Source organism: Barbatula barbatula (assembly GCF_947034865.1).
Source record: "Barbatula barbatula genome assembly, chromosome: 19".
In the NCBI taxonomy this organism is placed as follows: domain Eukaryota; kingdom Metazoa; phylum Chordata; class Actinopteri; order Cypriniformes; family Nemacheilidae; genus Barbatula; species Barbatula barbatula.
Genome location: NC_136782.1, coordinates 14,099,118 through 14,120,828, shown reverse-complemented (window position 1 = coordinate 14,120,828; position 21,711 = coordinate 14,099,118). Strand labels below are relative to the sequence as shown.

Genomic DNA, 21,711 nt, shown 5'->3' with positions numbered 1-21,711 from the left:
ATAAATGGTACAAATCCTAGTAAACTACTATACCTGTAGGCAAACACTACCCAGTGTAGTACTCCTTGCACAACCTTACACAGAAATAAATAAAAACACTATCATTCAATCGAAGATTAATTTATTAAAATAATAAAATAAACCATCTAAAGAATAGAAAAGGAATACTGTTTTAACTCCAGACTTCCTGCTTTGAAGCAATAATACCACCTAGAGGCAGTCAACAGGAAATCATCCCTTTAGGCTTAGAAAGAGTTCAGAATTTAGTCACATGGTGCAACTGATTTAGACAAAACGCAATTAAAAAGCAATAAACTAAATAATAGATGCAATGTAGCAGCTGTACTGACACTTTTACATATAGTCAGAATTACACCTTTTCTTAAATTATCTCCTTTTTCCTTTCTTTTTTTGAAGAGTGCTAAATTGGTCCAGGCCCGTATATTTTTCTGAAAAGTGAAACTCTTAGTATATGATTACTAGGCTAATACAGTTTATCTGTACATTATCTCACATTTTGTAATAAAACCAGAAGGTAGCTATTAAGGAGTGGTGCTGTTTTATCATCCTCATAGCACACATGGCTTAATATGTCCCTGAAATAGTGGGGGCTCCAGCATCATTACTCATCATAGTGAAGAGATGACAGGAATTTATCCACATCCAGGTCATCTGGAAAAGAGTCCAGCTGCTTCTTTTGTTTCTGGAAAAGCATATAGCAATTCATGTAAACTCTGCCAGCATAATGAATGACATAATTTTTTCACATTTGATTTAGATGTTAACATCTATCAAAGTTATCGATTTTATACTTGAGCAGGCAGCAAAAAACCTCAATCGCAGTTTTAAATTATAGTTCATGAAGGGTAATTGTTATACTTGTTGAATATACATACTATAATGATAAAGGTAAATTATCCATAATTTCAAACGAATTTTTTTTTGCAAATGAGTTCTTAATTTAGATAATAAAACTGCTCACCTTCGATTTTTTCTTACTTCCCAAGGAGCCAGAAAGCTGCAGCTCTTTCTTTGCTGGAGGACTGGGTTCAACGTGCTTCCGTTTCTTGGTTTTAGGGGCGGAGGATTTCCCAGCACTGGCCTCTTCCTGACGCAAACTGTCCTTCAGGGGACCTCCTGTCCTGGCGGCACGGGACAGAATCATGAGTGTGTGGGCAGCCATGTTGATGCTGTTCTCACTGCCTGCCTCACTGGCGGGACTGCAAGAGGGCACATCAGGAGTTGCAGGAGGCGGCAGACACCTCGGTGTGGTTTCAGCCTCCCGCCCGTGTCTCTGACGACAAGGGGTTCTCAACTCATCTGTCACATCCTCCTGTGTACATACTGGTCCAGGTGTTCTGGGGAGTGGGATTTCTGGACAGCTGGCGCCTTGCTTCTTCAGAGGAGTTTGACCCTGTATGTCATGGAGCATCTCAACCGCCTGTTTAGTCAGAGGGCTTGTCTTGCATAACATTTTACTGGAAGTGCTTGATATCGGTGTGGCAGGTTTAGCCGTAGAGAACGCAAGGTTCTCAGGGGGCCGTGGGGCTGTTGGACACTGCTCTTGCTGACAGCCTTCCAACTCATTTTCTTTGTTTGATGCAACACCGGGAGAGTCCTGTAAAGAGATTTTGTCTGATGATCTCTCGACTTGAGGTTCTTCCGGTGTACTGCTCTTTGTATTGCTGTCTGGTTTCTGCATTGGACGGTGAGCAGATGATTTTGCACTCGAAACCGTTCCACCATCCTTGTTAGATGGTTGTGTTTTTCTCTGTGTTTCTAATCTAACCTGAGGCTCACTGGCAGCTTTGTTGAACGTTCTGGCACTCGCAGCAGTTTGATCTACCGATCTATTTTCACTCACTTTACTTTTTTGGGCTTCTGATTGTTGCAGAGGAACGCTGGATTTTTCACAGTCCTTTTTACCAGTATTGTGATTTACCTCAGGCAATCTGACTGGTTGTATTCTTTTTTTACTAGTGTTAGACACGACAAGCTGGTTTGGTTCAGTCCGTTTTTTATCTTTATCCTGATGAGTTGGGGGAGATGCAACAATGGAGATGAGTGTGGTTGTCTGTGTGGAACTCTGAGTAGCTGTAGTGTTTTCAGGTGTGGTGTCAAAGCGCAGTATTCTCCGATGGCTGGGGCTCATTCCACTGGCACTCAATGGCTGGTCGGAGCTTTGAGAGGCCTGAGGAAGCACTTTTGAAACTTGGCCAGGTCCAGACAGGCCAGGTTTGCCTGAAAATGAAAACATCTCAAGTGAATCAACCTAATGCATAATCTATAAGGAAAAGCAATTTAAAAGCTCTGGAGAAAGACAAGCTGTTTTTTTTCTAAAGTGAATTTTAATCTGTGGTCCGGAAATTAGTCTTTACTAATGTACTACATGTAGAATAAAATTAAAATGCTGTAATAAACAAATTAATTACTCTTACCTGTGTCAGTGTTCTCTTTGGGTGCTACTTTAGGTTGAGAAATTACTTTAGCAGGTTGTCTTACAGAGGTAGAACACGGCAAAGACAGCATCTGTAAATAAAAAAAAGTTGTAAAAAATATATTTTAAAGAAAAAGTTAAATATATCCAGCTGCGGAAAACAATTAAGAGACCATCTCTGTTTTTCTGATTTTAAAAGGTACTATTTCTCTGTATGTATTTTAGTAAAATAAAAAAAAACAATTGTGAACTAATAACAACATTTCTCAGAAATTCCAAATAAAAATATATTTCTTTGTGCATTTATTTGCAAAAAATTATCAATGGAGAAACAGGTCAAAAAACTAAAAAGGTGCTCTGTATTTTTCAAACCTCAAATACTGCAAACAACAAAGTTCATATGAACTTTTAAGTAATACAACAGTAACATTTGCAAACGTATTTAAGAAAAGTTACAAAATTATTTTTTATGTGAAAACCTTTATCTAAGTATTCATGTGTCTTGTCATCCTGTCAGTCTTTCGCATTGCTGTTGGATGACTTTGTCATTCCAGAGGTTTGATTTCGTTCAAATTCAACAAACACTGGACTGGAATGACCACAATACAGCTAGAAATGCTGATTTGAAATGAAAACTTGGAATGGTCTCCAATTTTTTCCCGTGGCTGTAGATATTCAAACTAGTTGTTGGTACACTTCATCACAAAAGTTCAAACTTCTTAAATGTATTTAACCTGATTGGGAATGACTGTAAGTTTCCCAGTATTCTGCCCCACAACAGACACTGGAACCATCATATTTTGTAACATAGGCCGAACCGGTGAGGATATAATGATGGTAGATCCTAAAAAACAGTTGGAATTTCAAACATGGCATTATAATCCATTTACATTTAGTCATTTAGCAGACGCTTTTATCCAAAGCGACTTACAAAGAGTTCAGGGAGCAATACGCGATATGTCATAAAAGATAGTTGATAATGATAGGTGCTAACACAAAGTTACTAGTTATCGTCCAGTTACTAGTTATATCCAAGGTCAGCGGTTTAGACTAAACAGTGTGCCTTGACATATACAAAACTCAGCAACATATCAAAAACAAAACATTCATCCTACACAAACGTATACAGTGTCTAATCTTCACTCACCGATCTGAGAGATATTTGAACCCATAGACACAACCGTCCTCTGGCGAGGTGGTGTTGCTACCACATGTGGGGTAGAAGACACCATCCCCTGAGACACAGTATTTGGAAGCAGCACTACATTTGACCGTTGCTCATTAGTGGTTGGATCAGTTACAACGAAATAGCTGCCAGGCGATCCATAAGAGGGGTTAGCAGGCAACAGCTGAATAAAACCTGTTTCCTGAGCAACGGGACGTGTAACGGTAGCCTGCACATTGCTCAGAAGTGTCCTCGTTGGTGTTCCAAACGATCCAACGGCCTCCATCCCCTGTAAGGTTTTCACAGCCTGAGCCGTCTCCTCCAGTGTTATGACCGCAGAGGCTGTGGGCAAACTCTTGGCAGGAGATTTGGCAGGAGACGACAGGAATATGGTAGGAATTCGGTCACCGGTGATGCTGGAAACAGCCTGGTTCAGCCCCACATCGCTTGATTGTCCATCCTGTTCATCACTTAGTATTATTTTCAGAGACACAATTTTACTGGGGTCGGGCTCTTTAGTCTGGCTCTCAGAAACAAACAGCGAGGTAGATGGTGCTGAGGTGGTGTCACATGAAGCAAGGGCTGGCGATTTTATAGAACCCGCTATGGACCTCAAAACGGAAGGCTGAGCTTCTTTGCGGCTTGAGTCTGTATGCTGTGAGCATGTTGGGGTTATAGAGGTTTTGTTTGCGGTGTGAGAGAGTGTAACAGATATGTCAGGTTCTGATAAGTGAGCTGAGGGCACAGCCACGGAAGTTCTTGTCATATCCAGATTGGCTCCAGGATATCCACCGGTCACCATCCCAGTTTCCTTTACAGATATATCACTTGGAACAAATGCGTCCGTAATGGATACTTGTTGTGGTGGTTTGTTTAACACTGAGACTTGATAAATTTGATCACTTTGGTAGTTACTGATGAGAGAGCTCTCCTGAGGTACCAGGGTTGGATTTTGAATGTTTTCTGAGGTTTTGTCTTGTAGATCGTCTATCTCCATGGCAACAGTTTCCTCAGTGAAAGAGGAGCTTGAGACGATTTGCTCAGGTGGACATGAATCTGCTTTATTGTTAGACTTTGTGGTTGAAGTAGCATCTGTAGTTTGTTTATTGCCAGATAAAGCTCTGGACCTAATCAGCCCTCTCTTTAAATTTGTGGGTCCACGTCCAGTAGCTGTTTGCTTTAATATATGAGGCTGTGGAGCTGGGGAAGAAGACTTGGATACATTGCTAATGACCGGGGATTCCTTTTTGCTTTTTGACTCAGATGTATTCTGGCTCCTTAAGTTTCTTGCATTACTTTCACCCCCTGGTAAGGAATCTTCCTGCGTGGTGCCTAGAAATTAAACAATGACAACAACATGTTTGATGATCAAAAACAACACTTGTATGTGGTTTTTCGTCGTTTAATTCATACAGCAATTCTTTTTAACAGAGCCTTATTAAAAGTAACCCAATATTACCCGTCTCTGAAGCGCTGTCAATGTGCACGGTCTCATCAGTATCTTGTGCACTAGTGCTTAAACTACCATCAGCCTGTTCACTGCCTTCCGCCGCTTTGTTTTTCCCTTAAAGAGAGACAGATGGTTATTGAAATAGAAAAAATCTAGAACTAGTTTGATTTACACAAGTTCCTAAAAAAACTGATAATGTACTTCCTCACTATATTTTTTCTACATCCAAACTTACCACAATCAAAGAGATCAAAGAGTGCCTGAAACGCAGGGTCTGACTCAGTCTGGGCCAGTATGTCTTGGATAGCATCATCTGTCATATGAATTTCCTAAAAACAAATTTGCAATGCTGTGTTAAGACCACAGAGACTGTAATACAGGGCGGTCAAGATTTCAATACAAAAAAAAAACATTACAAGAAGAACACACACCTGGAGGCCCAGGATTTCATCGATCGACTGTTCCTGTTCCATAGTACTGCAGGCAGCTTTTGATGTCTGGGGACTATTGTCACTGTTAAAGTGATTTTAAAATATTATAAACTTAACTGTCATATCGGGTCTTAACTTGAAATGTTACGCAAGACATTGCTTGCTTCTTTATTTACCTTGCCAAGATTTTGTTGATGTTTTCAGCTAGTTTTTCTTGCAAGGATCTATCCTTTAGAATTTTTTCTCTGGCATTTTCTATAACTATTTGCTACAAAAAGAAAATTTACATGATCTTCAATTACACGGGAGCATTCAAACTAAAAGCTTAAAACAGACAAAAGAAACAAACTCTCTCCTTACAGATAAGTTCTCCGCCACGTTCTCTTCACTAGCAGTTTCCACAACAAGAGTGCTGGACACTACTGTGCTTCGGCTGGTCCCACTGGCACCCAACTGACCGCCTCCTCTCCGCCTTGGTGAATCACTAAAATACAGAACATAAAATTCCCCTTTTCTTTTAATTTGAAATAGACTATCTGCCCATACTCAATTAAATGTTTGCTAAAACGAGAAAAAACGTAAAATATTTCAGCTGACATCGACACTGTAGTCTTACCATTTTCTACGTGCAGGAGACAAAGGTCCTGGATTTAATCTATGGTCAGGGACCAATATCTGCAATGGTGACTCGCCTATAACATTGTAAGATGTCAGAATAGAAAGTTTTTACATTCATTTTAATAAAATGTATATCTTTGCTATCAATGTATTTGAAAGAAATCAGAACTCGCCTAGCTGAGTAAGGCAAAGAGTGGAGGGTCTGGTATATTGGGAGGTATAAGACACTGGGGTGGAATGTCCCAACATCCCTTGAGGGGTTGAGAGGGGGCTGGGGACACGCTGGCTCATCACACTGCAAGTCACTGGCAGGTGCCCAGTGATGGGAGACTGGGACGCGGAGATAGGTCTCTGCTGGCGGGCCATGCTTTGAATGTGGTGTTTAGTGCGCACTATTGATGATAGAATAAAATAACAGCATTTGGTTGTGTCACTTCATTTACTTTGTTGCTGTTTTAGTAGATTTTATGACTTAAAATGTCTACCTCTTGCAAATAAAGTGTTTATAAAACGAGAAAAACTCACATCGCTGATTCATTTGCAAAGCTGGAGAGTTCTGCATAGACCTGTAAATCATAAAGCATTGATTTAGTAAATGGGGCTGCCAAAACATTTAAAGGATGCAGTGTAAACGTGTAAAACAAAATGCATTCACTTGATTTGGTTGAGTGTGAAGTCAAGCTTTTTCCATAATGATGCCATCACAACCGGTATTTGATTTTCTTGACTTGTTTCTACCATGAAAAATGACACATTGTTATTTATAATCTTAAATTATAGTGGAAAGTTACGTACAATTGACGGTCTATAACTGTCTTTGTACTCACCATTTGCTTTAACAGCAACATATTCATTCAATATCGTAATCAGGTTTTTTCCAAAAAGAGACTGTAAAGAAAAAAGAATCTACTAAATGCATTATCTTCACAGCATATCAGTAAACTACACTGGGTGTGTTTCAAATATATCCATTCGTAGCTATAAATTATGAACAATGCACATACAAACATGCAGGCAGGAATAATCCCATCCTCTGAACTGTGCTCTGCATACTCTTTCAGGTTTGGACTTTCAAAAATGAAGGCTCGACTTGTAGCAGTGAGACCTTCCTGCTGCAGGTAGCCTAAATTCAAAGACAACCATGAATCATTCAGAGATCAATATATCAGTTTCATAAAATGGCACATAAGGTAAGCATGCGTTGTTATCTGTAATTTCGCCACCAAAAGCTCCATCATATCACTGTGACACTGAATCTGTCACAATTTAAGTTCATAATAAGACCGAGGTCTCCAACTGGCAATGATGTATAAAATAAGCACTGCAAAGTTCTTGATAGAAACCACGTGACGTTAATTACATACATTATAATGTATATCAATCCACAGACTAACGTTAGCTGCTCGCTAGCTGCTGTAGAAACAAAAACAAGAGCATCTGAATACTTACCAAGGACAAGCCTGGCGATATCGGAGGGCAGCAACATATTTCTATGTTATCCGTTACCACAATATATACTGCATTTGATATTTAAAAGTTAAAATACTATTTAATCCATAATATGTCATGACAGTTGAAAATGTACAGTTTGTTTTGCATGGACTGCGTCCATTCCGACTGCGAAAAGGCGCGGAAATTCAGCTCCTCTGACCCGGATATTGTTTACAGTATATTCATGAGGAAATGAAGGGAAATGTAGTTTTTCTAATTGTGCCACTGAACTGTTGACAGATATATATATATACAGGTCCGTAGCCAGCCAGTTGAAAGGGGAGGTTCTTTTTTCAAAAAGTGGACCTTTTTGCAGTTTTCTCCTCAATTTGTATTTAATTATGAGGTTCAAATAGTTCATTTTGGTGACTTGTATGCACTAATTTCTGCTGGATTAGCTTGTCTGCTAGTATCTTAACCAGCACGCTTTTTGATGCACCTAAAATATTTATTGCATTGTTGTCAAATTGCTTCCTCGTGTAACACTTTTGTCAGTCCATACACAGTTCATAAGTTTAAAGACCACACTAACAACAGAATAGATTTAATGAACTTTTCTGAAATATTAATAATAATTCTTCTCATCATCATTTCTTGACTCTCTGTCAATGCCTCTTTGCTATGTTTTATTATTATAATTACGCTACGTTTATATGGTTATTATATTGTAGACTAGGGGTCCCCAAACTTTTTTCTGCAAGGGCCACATAATTCTCCCTGTTTAATGGGGGGCCGGGTTGGTTTGTAACAGAAGATTACGTGGGCCGGAGGTACTACTTGAATTATTGTGGAGATTTAATTATGATTTGAAATGTATTTATTATGCCTCCTAATGGTATAATAGTTTATTAATAGTTAATAGTTTAGTGCTACTCAAATTCAAAACATTTTCTTGCATATTAATTAACCTTTCTCTTTCCCAACCGCTTGGCCATTTTGTCGTCTCTTTGACATTTTCCGATGGTTTGCGTGTCAGTTCTATCGCAATGGTACGTTGTGAATTTAACAAATTATTAGGCTATGTGAGTAACTTAGAGAAATTTGGTTCTGAAAGCCAATATTCTGACGCTCGTCCACGGCCCTACTAGAGCAAGTTCCAGATTTGTTAACGCTGCGCGAATTTTCGCAAAAATTCATATATATATATATATATATATATATATATATATATATATATATATATATATATATAACCCCTCCCCCCGCATCATTCAGAGGCGATGCTTCTTCACGTTGTTTTGAAAAGTGTATTGCGAGAACTCTCTCTGTCTGCGCACGCACACACACGCGTCCTGCAATAATAATCATATTAATTTGAAACAGCAACCCAGAAATTTGTGAGGAGGTGGATCCTCCCACACGCACACATATATATATATGTGTGTGTGTGTGTTTGTATATACATGTTTCCTTTTAAATAAATAGTGATGATTTTAAATAAGCAAAACGTAAATACATGTATTAATAAAGACAAGGCACAGTGACAAAATAAAGGTTTATTTAAATCAATCTTACGCTTTTGCCACACAATTGTTAATTTTGATGGTTTCAATTACATTTTATTTTACTACACACATGCAAAACATACACACACGCTAATAAATTCCTATTTGCTATCTTTAATGCCTATCCCAGATCTGCTTATTGAAATTGCAAATGTATTTATGTTAGTGAAGTTTCTCAAATCTGACAAGATGGGATGTAGTCCATGGTTTATCTTCAAAATGTCTGCATTTTCTGCAATGAACTAAAATCATTAAATTGTATGTAATATAATTGTATTTATAATTTTTTTCTGCTAAGTGTTGCAGTTTGTGTGTTGAGTCTTGACCTTGTAAATTAGGCAGGGAAACTAAAAATATTTTAAAAGTACAGGAAAATATTTAAAGTAAATAAAACTATTTTAACAAACTGTGCTAATTGTTTTAACCCACTTGGATTTCAGACGCGAATGATAACACCCGCAGTGACTCTTATTTTGACATCGAATATATATTCTCAGATTACGGTCCAGCCTCTCAAGACCTGAGATAAACAACCAGTAGGCGAGACTTGCGTCTGCAGACAATACAACGATTGAAGACATACAACTTGATTTGCAGAAGTTTCATTGGAGCGATGGTGAACTCTGCGAATAAAAGGTAATGCATGTATCCATTTACACTGTTTATAAATTACTTGGAACTTGAATAATATCAAAGATGCTAAGTGGGGGGAAATGGTGGGTGGAGGGGAACAAGGTCCTAAAATGTAGACGAATGGCCTCCATTCGCGCATTCGGTGAATGATCAATCGATTGGTCGTTAGCTTTGACCTACGTTTAAAATAGTTGTTTCTTATTTTTTTGTAAATCTTGATATGAGGTCTTCAATTAGTTTAGTCTGTGTTTTGTGCAGACTGTTGTGAAAGACAGCTTGTAAAAAGACAATAGGGCATTGGTCAATTACTTTGTACACAGCATGAAATCAAGCCCTTCACAATAAATGCCTCAAACAAATTCGTGACATTGTGCACTGTCTCAATGATTTATTATTAAGTACATTTTAGGTGAAGTCTATAAGAAATATAACACAGAAACCATTGTTTGGATCAGGTGGTCGCTAGACCACATGGTGAATAAAACAGCTGGAAGTGAATGTCCTTGGTTTTTCTTTGATTGAGTCCGAACACCTTCTGTTTTGTCACACTAGCTTTGTTCCTGGCGCCTATAAGAACTATGTATGGACTGTTTACAGCTATTGTTGTTTTGTTTGTCTGAGAAATATCACACAGTGAAATGTGCTTGTCAATGGATAACGAATTATAAAGATAATGCAAACAGATGAATGTGCAGTCACTGTACATTTACTGTTTTCTTCCATTTGTTGGATGTCGATATATAAAAAATATAAAAACATAAAATATCCACAATTATTCTATTATTAGATATAACGTTCACAAATGGATTCATCCCAAACGAACACCCCTTAGTGTTCTTCACTTTTACGCACAAGCATGTAGGCTTTCGGATATTTGACGTTCTACATTTGCATGTGTTTCAAAACAAAGTTGTTTGTCTTTGCCATTGTTTAAGAATATAGTCTTTACAATAGCAATATGAGTATGCGCGTGTCAGAATTAAACGAGATTTGCCTGTTTACTTGGTTTAGGAAGTGCGCAGAGTACAGTTTGTTCTGTTGGTTTATAAAGCAGAAACTGCTGCCATGTGTTGAAGCTTTTTTTGTTGGCAGTGTTCCGTAGTCTCCCCCTCCCATCGCCGTGCAAACGAACTTCGCTGAACCGCCAGGAAGAAACGTGTATCTCTCGACACAACAAATGAACGTATTCAATCAAACAGTCCCACCTACTTACGAACATATGGTGTTTACACGAGCTAAACTGTCTTATCCTTAACTGACGACATAGTGTACAAGTTAAAGAGTAGGGAGCGGAGGGACCACATTGTTCCCAAACAAGCTAGGCAGAGGAGTGACGCTTCCGGCAGCAGGCGATGAATGTGCACGTCACGAGCTCACAAGACACTTATCTCTTAAATAAGGGCTTTTAATATGTAACTGGTCGAATTAAAAAAAAAATGTTGTATAAATAAAGCCAAATCAATTTTTTTTTCTGATTGATTTGAAGCGAATTGAATAGCTGTGGATTGTGATTATATTAATATATTAATTATATTATGTATTTTGTGTGTGTGTGTGCAACATTTTAAAACGCGACTCGTCAAAAAAAATTTGATTGCTTCACATTACATATTTCAATAATTCTAAACGTTTCTATTAAAATTACTACAAATTATGCATTTCTATATATTATGTATAACAATACAAATTAATGATTTACGTTTTTTTTATTTTGTTTATATTATGATCGTCAATTTATGAAGATTTTCGGCGAAACTTTTTAACTCCGAGCAACGCGACTCGGCTTCATATCAGTCAGTGGAGTCCTAGAGCAGCTCACATGAGCATTCCGCGCAGCCTTTACTTGGCTGGCTAGTGGCTTGGTTCAAAGAATATCGTTTGAACTGGTTGGGAGGGTGACTACATTCCGTCCTACATTAAAGTGTTGACATTTAACCAGAATACATTACACTCTTAGTAAATACAGAGGCATAACAGCACGAAAAATGGGCGTGTCGACTCAAGGACACTGTGTTCCTGCAACCCTTTACTCTTGACGTCATCAACATTTTAAGTTTATGTTCTTGTGTATTTATAACATTCATGGCTATTTCTTTTGAGATTTTTGTGAAGCCTTAAATGTATTTAAAGTCATTTGAAATCTGAGCTAACCATATAAACTATGGTATTTGTAGTAAAGCCGATGATAATCTTGTTTACAGCACGTTAACTTTTATGGTCTAAAACAAGGTTACTCTTACTTTTCCTAAGGGCTGTTTGTGTAAATCATGATGTCATTTATTTAGCTTAGGTTTTATATTACGATACATTTATCAATTTAATTAAAAGTGACTTAAATTCGATTTACCCTTTAAACTCCACGATTATTGATTGCTTCAGATATTGGAACATATTATAATGGAGTACAAATTGTATGTTCTTCTAATGGTGTATTGTACCGAAAAGCCAAATCATATATAAAAGCTATAAAGTTGTTGTATTTTATTGACCACCTCTCAAGATTCAAAATGCTTTTCTGGCAAGGTATTTTATTTACGTTTTATGCATTTGGCACACGCTTTTATCCAACTTCTATTCATTTGTTTCTAAGTATGTGCAATCCCTGGGATCATCGAACCCATGATCTTGGCGTTGCTAGCGCCGTGTGTGTGCATGTGTGTATATGACATCCTATCATATTCTACACTAAACATTGTCGGATGTGATCTGAGAATATGATCTTTTTCTGTATATTAGTTTTAGCATGGCTTGTGGAATGTGTTCATTCTATATGAGTTTCTCACTCAATGACCACCCGGCTGAGAGTGGATTATTGTGCAATCTGAGGTGGCCGCCTGGGGCTTGAATTGGGTAGGTCTTGCTTCATCTTGTCTCAAATATTCAACATTTTGTTCTGATGAGAAATGTGTTTTGACTTTGTGCAGTTGTTTAATTTAACACCGTATTCATCACGTGAAAAGGACGGTGCAATGTTGTTTATTTCTTGTTATTATATTCTCTGATCTATGCCTGGTACAAAGGTTTTATGCGTGAAGTTCGGAATTGCAAAATAGTTACAGCTTGTAAAAATGTTTATAGGTGTATAAAACTACAAGTTTGCTTTGGCAGTTTTCCACTCACCATCCTTTTCAGGACTCTTTGTGACTTGGCATGTTTTACTGCCTTAATAACTGATTTGGATGGATGCACTGCTTTCTGGAGAACAGAGCTCAGTGTAATATGGTGAATCATTACTATAGTTTGTTTGAATGGTTAGGTTGGTTAATTAAAGTCATGCGGTTACTATAATCATTTGATCCAATGTAGAACTGGACCGTGTTGACTGTTTTTGTTTATCTTGACCATGCAAGTCCTAATAGAGACAAATGTTTCTGTGTGGTTTACTCAAACGTGATGACGGAAGCGTTTTCTTTGCCAAAGTGCATAAACTCTGACTTGACTGACCACAGACTACGTGTTTACTAAACCGTAAAGCTGGAACATGAATCTGGCCGAGGTGCCGTGCACGCTGGATCCTGTTTACTTTTACTGGATCCTGCATGCATGTACCCTGAAATACAATAAGGCAATAAATCAGTCCTTTTTAACATGCTTATTATGATTTTCCCTCAGAGAGTTCGTCCTGTGCTCAGTAACCTGCCACAAAATAATCTTTTAGTCGTTTGATGGGTGATTTTGGAATGTTAGGGGTCGTTAAAGTTCAGTCCCGTTCAAAGCACAGGAGGTGGTCAGGCTGGTCTGATCGGGAAGCATGGGGGAGGGCGCCAGACCAGCTTTGCTGTTATAAATGCAACAAAGCACCTCTGAATGCCTCCACAATGCTTCAGGCAAATGGAGGAAGACCCCTTTATCCCCCCTTTATTTCCAAATGTTTGTCTGGCGCTTTCTCTGGTAGGATCTGAATACACAGCATTAGAACGGAGTTACAGCTGTGTTGAGTTGGAAATATATTGGGAAGAATAAAAAACAACATGTAAGAAGCAAAGAGAGAATGATGTGTTGCAGTTGTCTTTATTTTTCTTGATACAGACGCTTTGTAAGGGCAAATGTTGTAATCCTTTTTTTGTGCTCTTTATGCATCTTTCATCGATTCTGTAAGTTTAGCCTGACTACAGTTTTATTTAAATGTTTTAAACTGGTTTGTTTTCTCTTATTTAGGCCAAGTATGGAGCAGCGGAAGGTGCGTTCGCGGGATGCAGCGCGGTGTAGGAGGAGCCAGGAAACGGAGGTGTTTTACGAACTGGCTCACTCTCTGCCCCTCCCACGACGCATCGCTTCCCACCTGGACAAAGCTGCCATCATGAGGGTGACGCTCAGCCATCTGCGCATAAACCGCCTGATCCAATCCGGTGCGTGGAACCCCTTGTAAAAACGAGATCTTCTCAATAGCAGTTTATTATAACTTTAAAGTTTAAAAGATTAACTAATATTGTCACATTAATGTTTAACACTTGTACTTGTTGTTGTTGGAAAACTAGAAATTGGCTAACAATTAGAAATGCATTGTTTTAGAATATTATTATCTTATCCATGGTCACCTTGAGTACCTTCAGGGGTCCTTGGTCCCCTGGGTGGTGGGAAAAATTGTTTAAACCCCCCCTCTATTGTCCTATGCTCCTCTGGTTTTGCTGCGGCTAGCAGGGTCTACCAAAACACAGTCCAAAGAGGAGACCGAGGATCCCACTGATGGGTTTTATCAGCAGGCTCTGGCTGGTTTCATTCTGGTCTTGACAGAAGAAGGAGATATGGTCTTCCTCTCAGACAGTGTCAGCAAACATATTGGCATACCACAAGTGAGTGTGGCCCTTCCTTTTTGCTGTACTGCATTTATAAACACCCAATATGGGTGATATAATGAACATCTATAATATATTTGTAGTAATTTTTTCTGGTTGTATACAAATGTATACAGTGTTATGGACTTGAAACATGTTGCTTATAGTATTAGATTCAACTTCATAATCATTGTGCAAAGTATACGTATAGAGTCAATCTAAGCAATATGCAATTCACTGTATGACAGCATGTGACTTTAGTGTCCCCTTCAATGAGTTTTCTATCGTATGTTTCTGTAACGTGTGTGTGAGTGGCAGGACCCTCTTAGTATACGTAAATTCCTGAGGGAACATATGCAGACAGCAGTCTGTTGTTTATTAATGGAAGCTATAAAAGGATCGTGTTTTAGTAGAGTTTGGCCTCACTGTAGATCAATATTTGTAGTGTTTTGATAAAGTATTTTTGATAGTAGGTTATTTGATGGACATGACATGAAATCCCACGCGCATGACCTAGATGGACGTTCTTTGAATTGCATTTATAAATAGACATTATATCTATTCTAGTTTAGTCAGTATGGCTGTCGTGATGTTCAGGCCATTCTTTCCTACTACTCAAATCAAATGTATGTCCCAGAGAATGTTATGCTCTGTCATATTAACAGTATTTCTGGTAGGTAGATATGAAGGGTCATAACATTTTTGATCTGTCTTTCAAGTACAACATTTACATTAAGTCATTTAGCAGACGCTTTTATCCAAAGAGACTTACAAAGAGTTCAGAAGTTACAAGTTTCAACAAAAGCAAGACCGCTTCCTGTTGAGAGAAAGCGAGAGGGTTAGAGTACAATATTTCTGTCAAGTATTCACAGAGGAGATGGGTTAAAAGTAGTTATTTGAAGGTTGTGAGAGATGTGGTTGAACGGACCGAGTTAGGAAAAATGTTTTACTGCGATTTTACTGCCCTTATGTCAAGTACACTTTGAATGTGCAAGAGCTGGTCACATTTCAGATCTTTAAATGTATGTGGTTTAAATCTAGATCAATTGTGATTTATTGTGATCCACAGCTGGAGCTGCTTGGGCAGAGTGTGTATGAGTTTGTTCATCCATGTGATCAAGAAGAATTGAGAGACATCCTCACCAGTAGACCAGGTAGATAACTTTGGTTGGAAATTGAGTGCCTGGATTTGACTCAAAATGAATAAGTAATGCAAAATAAATTATCGGCCGATATATTTATTGCCAATAAATCCTAAATCCTTTCCTCTGGTTAAACTTTTTCAGCTGCTCGCAGTTATAATACTGTACAATACTATCTTACTGTCATGATCCTTCACTTACTGCAATTAGCAAAACATTGTTGATGTAGGTACAGTGTCTAGAAACAGTATTTATTAATGTGTAAATTATATGAACAAAGCATATTGTTTGAATCAGACTGCTGTCTGAATGATTTCTGTCTTGAGACCTGTTAGACTGTTTGTTTTAGGGAATTTTATGTTAATATTTAGATACTGTATATCGGTAATCGGCTTCCAATGTTAAATAATTATTGGTTATCGGCCAAAATGTACATATCGGTGCATTCCTAAAATGAATGTCTTACTCCTTAATAACCTTCTTGCAATGCTTGCTGCACATGCTTGGGACTGAACAGGATGCTATTTTTTATCCTCAGGTCTTTCAAAGAAAAACTCTGATAAGTTGACCCATTACAACTTTTTTCTGCGAATGAAGAGCACTCTCACTCACACAGGAAGAACAGTTAATATCAAGTCTGCCAACTGGAAGGTACACACAAGCAACATACATTACTTATTACATCGTGTTATCCGGTTTGATCTGAACTGCTCATGTCAGTTGCACTTTTGAGGGTGTTGATAGCTTTGAGGAGCATGCAGGAGTGTATTGCCATTTCAAATCTGCTTTGTACTTTTACTGAAGTCACGTCACCTGTGTACAGAAAACAGGACACGGTAACTTACAAGGCAGAAGTCCAATTATAGTTCTTGCCAAGACAGAAGGCAGAAGTCCAGAACATTTGCACGTCTTGTTGCACAATACTGTGTTTGCATCTGTTCCATTGAGAAATTAACAAACAGTCTGTACAAAACCTTAAACACGTTTTATTACTTAATCACCTGAGTCAGCAGACTTCTGAATGTAAACCGGTTCGTAAAGACTTTTTTCTCTTTTCCTCAGGTTCTTCACTGCACAGGACACCTGCAGACTCTCAGTAGTGAAGATGAAAGCTCATCCCCTGCTGGCAGCTTCCTGACATTGATCTGCGAGCCCATTCCTCACCCCTCCAGCGTTGAATTTCCCCTGGATAGCAGCACCTTCCTCACACGCCATAATATGGATCTGACATTCACACAGTGTGATGGACGGTAAGAGTTCACACATATTCTCTGAAATGCATGCATCACAACATACTGAATATACAAAGAATATGTATGAAATGAAAATGTATCTCGACATGGCATAGTGTTTTGTAACTCAAGCAGGTCAGCTGATTTCTATTCACCTCCCTAAAGAAACGCTGTAAGAATCCAAATTTAGCCACCTACTTGCAGTTTAATCGACCCACAAGAACACTATGGGTGGGTCGCACCAACAAGGATTAAAGTAAAAAGAGTTTACAGTTAATCTAGGGTTTGTTGATCCTAGTTTTATTTTAATTTAAATTGCGTTGCACCACTTCATTTTAAACGGAGATTAACAAATTGTGGATTACAATTTTAATCTGTATTTAAACAGTCATCTGCGACTAATTTTGTCCGCCATGATGGATCTGCCAGTATCACTTAACAGCAACAGTGTTGAACTGTCATGTAAAAAGGAAATCAACAGCTCATGCATGTAAAAGAAACATAATTTTGCTATTTAAACAGGTAGCCCAGAATAACTACTCTTCTTAGGATGTTGGCCTTTCTGGTTTAATTGCAGATTTTGTACTTGTATGAATTGGATAAGAAAGCAGGGCATCTTGAAATTGACACTTTACAGCCGACCACCACCCAGCTTATCAAACCGTCTTGCCCTCACTAAAATGTTTGATTTATTTATAATTTAGTTTACAATAAATAGCATGACATGACGCTTTTGTGTCTGTTTAAACCAGATTTACAGTTTGGTGCAACAGAATTATTAAATAAACCTTGATTTAATCTAGATTTAAGACTAATCCTTGTTGGTGCAACCCACCCTGACTGTTCAATTACTAAATCTATCTACAAATACACAAGCCACTTGTAGCTGTTAGCATTTTATCCTCCTCGTTGTTTTGGAAGAGGGACTGTACGAGTCTGTACGAGGGACTGTATGTGTATGCAAGTGACAGGCCCACTTCATTCACAGTTTGAGAATGCCCATGGCTCGGGTTTCCTCTGGTTGTAATAAGAACACTGGATATGTATAGTCTCTCACCTCTGAACTTGGATGCACAAGTCACATTTACGTGTCAAGAGATTTCCTTTTTAAATAAGTGCAAATATAAATGAACTAGATGTAAATTGTCTGTTTTTTGTGCCAACAGTGTCACCGAGCTTGTTGGATACCAACCCGATGATCTGATTGGCCGATCAGCCTATGAGTTTTACCACGCCCTTGATTTTGATCACGTGACCAGGAGTTTACGCACCTGTAAGTTAAATTCGGTTACACAACTGAATTGTTTGTCTTAATCTTCCCTCCATCCAGTGAAAAGATTATTAATGCAATTTGTTAAAAATGTCATGTATTTTACATTCAAAGGGAGTTTATCTTTGTGCAGTAAGCAAATCTTTACATGTTCCACAGTGTTCTCCAAGGGCCAGGTGTGCACCAGTCACTACCGCTTCCTGGCTAAGAACGGAGGCTTTGTTTGGACCGAGACCCAAGCCACCATCCTCTACAACAGCAGGACCTCTCAACCGGAGGCGGTGGTCTGCCTCAACTTCATCCTCAGGTAGTTCAACCCGACTCGGCAGCGTAATCTCGTTTCTAGTTTGCAATTTCATTTCTTTGGCGCTTAAATAAGCGATGAGTAATATTTTCTCTAATTCTCTCACTCAGTGGGGTGGAGCAGGCAGATGTGGTGTTTTCATTAGCACAGACCTGTGATGCATCAAAACCCAAAGTCGAGGTCCTAAGCCTTCTCAAGGAGGTCGACTCAGACACAGAGGAGAGCAGCACTGCCAGTCTGTTGCCCCAGATGAACGAGAACTCTGAGGAGTTGCTGCAGCTGGCACCTCACTCTGGAGATGCTATCATTTCTCTAACAGGTGCCCGCCCAGGTGCTTGTTTCAGCTCAGTAGACCATTTTAACTGTTCATAAAGGGAAAGTTTGTCTTTTTTGCAACAATACTGTGAGTTTGAGGCTTCACCATTCTGTCTGTCCAACCAATGGCAGAGGTGTTCAGAAAGTCTGCACTGAAAATATTGAATAAATGAATTGTTTACACACTTCCCCTTCAAGGTTCAATTTACTCAAATCAATATTATCATTGTGAATCCTGCATAAATCTGATCTAGTGTTTTGGGTTATTTACAGAGGGTGTGAAGTTGTCGTTTGTCAGTCCACCGAGTCCCAACAGCATCCCAGATTGCCCTCAGGACTTCTGTACACCCGAGCTCCACCAGCTCCTCTCACCAATATTCAACAAACCCACCAAATCCCCACCAGCTGCGGTACGCATGAGAGCGATTGATTCGGATCGGTTGGATTCTTGAATGGTTTGTCTGACATTAAGGATCTGTTTTTTTTAGAGCCCAGCTGAAGAGCTGCCAGTGGAGATGGATGGGGTGGAGAGATTCTTTGCTCTTAAACCTGAGGAGAGCGTAACCGTGAAAGGCCTGACGGAGGTACTGAGTGGTTTTCAGAATGAGAAATTAGCATAGATTTGTTTTCATGTAGGGATGCCACATGATTTATCTTTTAATCTGTGACAGGACATGGATGAGCTTGATCTGGACATGCTGGCTCCATATATCTCAATGGACGATGACTTCCAGTTGACCTTCCTGCCCCAGTGTCCCGAGATGGTTACATCATCTTCACAAATGCAAAGCAAGACTTCAAGGAAACGGTAAGCTGTTTTCGGTTTCAGAGGTTTGAATGAAAGGATTCTCTCTCTGACCTGCATGATAATTCCTGAGTAGTACAAGTTGATTAGACATTTCACATCCTACGTTGTGTCCTCTACAACAGAGGTTTAGAGGATGAGGAAGATGATGACATTCCTGTTCTGGCTGCCAAAAGGGAGGAGGGAAAAATAGGCAGCTCCATTGAGGAGGAGTTTTTGCTCAACCACAGCTTACTGGTGAGGACCGTGGATTTGCTCATCTTTATCATTTCAGACCTGTTATCTTCTTTTGAACATCATTTTTTGATTACTTGATTTTTTTTATTTTGACAGAAAAGGTTTGTTTCGGAGGAGTTTGAGTTACCACCTCAAAAGCGAACTCACCTTTTGACCGACAGAGATCCTTTACTGGGAGGAACTCAGTCGTTGTGTGATACAGCAGGTATGTGTAAAATGTTACATTTTGTAGTTAAATGCAGTCTGCCAATTTAATAACACATGTTGTTATTTTGTTACCAGCTCTGATGAGGAACAGATTTCTGAACCGGCCACCGGATTTAATGACACCAATGGCTGACAAGGTGTAGACGCTCACTTGGAAAGAAGACGACACAGATGAGCACACAGCTGTCAAAGAGAGTATAGCAACCGGTTAGAGGGACATTTCTAAATAATCGACCTGCTCTTAAATATACTCAACAAGCATCAATGTTACCCATTACATTTTACACACAACATACACGAGCATCGTTCTTTCATCTGAAATTGTCTATTTCTGGGGGGAAGACGCTATAGCAAAATTAGACTGCGTATAGAATTATTGTGGTGTTGTTGAATAGTTTATTTGGGTATGCAAAACACTGGTGTTTATTTATACCCATCAGTTTTGTAGTTTAGTCCAAATTCATCCAAAGCACAAATGCGACCGAAGGGGTTTGAAATCAAACACAAATCTGGTTAGGATATATTAGAAATAGTGGTAACGCTGTTATTCTCCAGCAGCCTTAATCTAAATCTATAAATCTCACAACATTAAGCATAACCTCACAAGTGAATCTGAAAGAAGCTATATTGTATTTCACACAACCATCCTCTGTTTCCTTTTCTTGGTTATCTGTCTTGTGATGGAATTATTGGTTAGAATGAAAGGGGCTTTTTTTTCGGAATGGATATAATCACGCTTGTGGTGTAATAGAGTCCGTGGCTGACAAACGCAACAAATACTCTCTACCTGTCTAACGTCTTTTTATAAAGCATTTTATATACAGTACATATATATATATATATATATATACTTTTGCAATTTAAACTGTCTTTGATGTTTAACTGCAAATAATGTTTTTTTTTTGGTCCGTTGGTTTAGTTTTATTCTGACTGTCTGATAATTACATGTAATAGTTTTCAAAGAGACACTGGCGTTGACACGCAGGAATTAAATTGACTGAATGTCTTTTTGAACCCTAAGATGTCACGCTAAGCTAACAGATGTGCAAATGAATTATTTGAAACCATTTGTAACAAGCGATTTGATAACACAAAAAATGGATCTTGTTTTACAATCATATTTTACACCGATCATTTTTAAATGGTGATGTATAAGGTTAGTTGTGGTTGACTGTGAATCCCTGATATTCCCTTGATTTCTGTACAGTATAGCTTGTACAGACATGATTCAAGGGGCCTTATTCGAGTGTTGTCAAAAATAAAGACACCTGGCTTTTACATAAGAATAAGTTCTTCAAATGCTCCAGACTTAGGAAATAAATGCTAAAAGTAATATACACAATTTACCTTTATCTTGTATTGACTGGTTACGAAATAAAACATGTCAATACATTCCAGGAGAGCAGTGTGTGTTTTTAAACATACTATGGATGTAGTATGTAGAACATTTGTTCGAGGAGGTAATTTTGAGCTTTAATCCTCAGTTATTTAAGAGCTTTACTTGTTTTTTTTCCGTACAGATGCCTTACAGCTATTGTTTGTCATATATCGGAGAACATCGCTTTTATTCTAATAGATAAGATACACAGAAAAGCAGAAAGCTCACATGTAACCAGTTATTAATATTGATCTTTTAAAAAATTGACTACAGCAGATCTCCTAGTTCTTTATTCAATAAACTTTGCACAAGTTTT

The 21,711-nt window shown here is 38.5% G+C and overlaps 2 protein-coding genes across 5 annotated transcripts; one reads left to right on the top strand and one right to left on the bottom strand.

Moving 5' to 3' along the window:
* Positions 1 to 106: 106 nt before the first annotated feature.
* Positions 107 to 7,770, bottom strand: npat (nuclear protein, ataxia-telangiectasia locus). Its single transcript, XM_079480810.1, has 17 exons — positions 7,551 to 7,770; positions 7,106 to 7,224; positions 6,929 to 6,989; positions 6,757 to 6,835; positions 6,627 to 6,667; positions 6,275 to 6,493; positions 6,100 to 6,175; positions 5,844 to 5,967; positions 5,660 to 5,751; positions 5,484 to 5,565; positions 5,288 to 5,381; positions 5,062 to 5,166; positions 3,585 to 4,934; positions 3,172 to 3,281; positions 2,439 to 2,529; positions 983 to 2,241; positions 107 to 703 (listed from the first exon to the last, which is right to left on the bottom strand). The coding sequence occupies exons 1-17, from the start codon at positions 7,585 to 7,587 to the stop codon at positions 623 to 625; spliced, it is 4,020 nt and encodes a 1,339-aa protein (XP_079336936.1). The 5' UTR covers positions 7,588 to 7,770; the 3' UTR covers positions 107 to 622.
* Positions 7,771 to 9,604: 1,834 nt separating this feature from the next.
* On the top strand, positions 9,605 to 21,410 carry hif1al (hypoxia inducible factor 1 subunit alpha, like). 4 transcript variants are annotated; one of them, XM_079481782.1, is made up of 15 exons: positions 9,605 to 9,733; positions 13,889 to 14,079; positions 14,372 to 14,523; positions 15,575 to 15,659; positions 16,186 to 16,298; positions 16,710 to 16,897; positions 18,046 to 18,152; positions 18,309 to 18,456; positions 18,564 to 18,772; positions 19,042 to 19,178; positions 19,257 to 19,352; positions 19,440 to 19,576; positions 19,699 to 19,810; positions 19,907 to 20,015; positions 20,093 to 21,408. In XM_079481782.1, the coding sequence occupies exons 1-15, from the start codon at positions 9,711 to 9,713 to the stop codon at positions 20,158 to 20,160; spliced, it is 1,875 nt and encodes a 624-aa protein (XP_079337908.1). In that variant the 5' UTR covers positions 9,605 to 9,710; the 3' UTR covers positions 20,161 to 21,408. The 4 variants fall into 4 exon arrangements, with proteins under 4 accessions (XP_079337908.1, XP_079337905.1, XP_079337907.1 ...); XM_079481779.1 differs by having other exon boundaries at positions 9,614 to 9,733; positions 14,369 to 14,523; positions 18,564 to 18,784; positions 20,093 to 20,330; XM_079481781.1 differs by having other exon boundaries at positions 9,620 to 9,733; positions 14,369 to 14,523; positions 20,093 to 21,410.
* Positions 21,411 to 21,711: the final 301 nt, after the last annotated feature.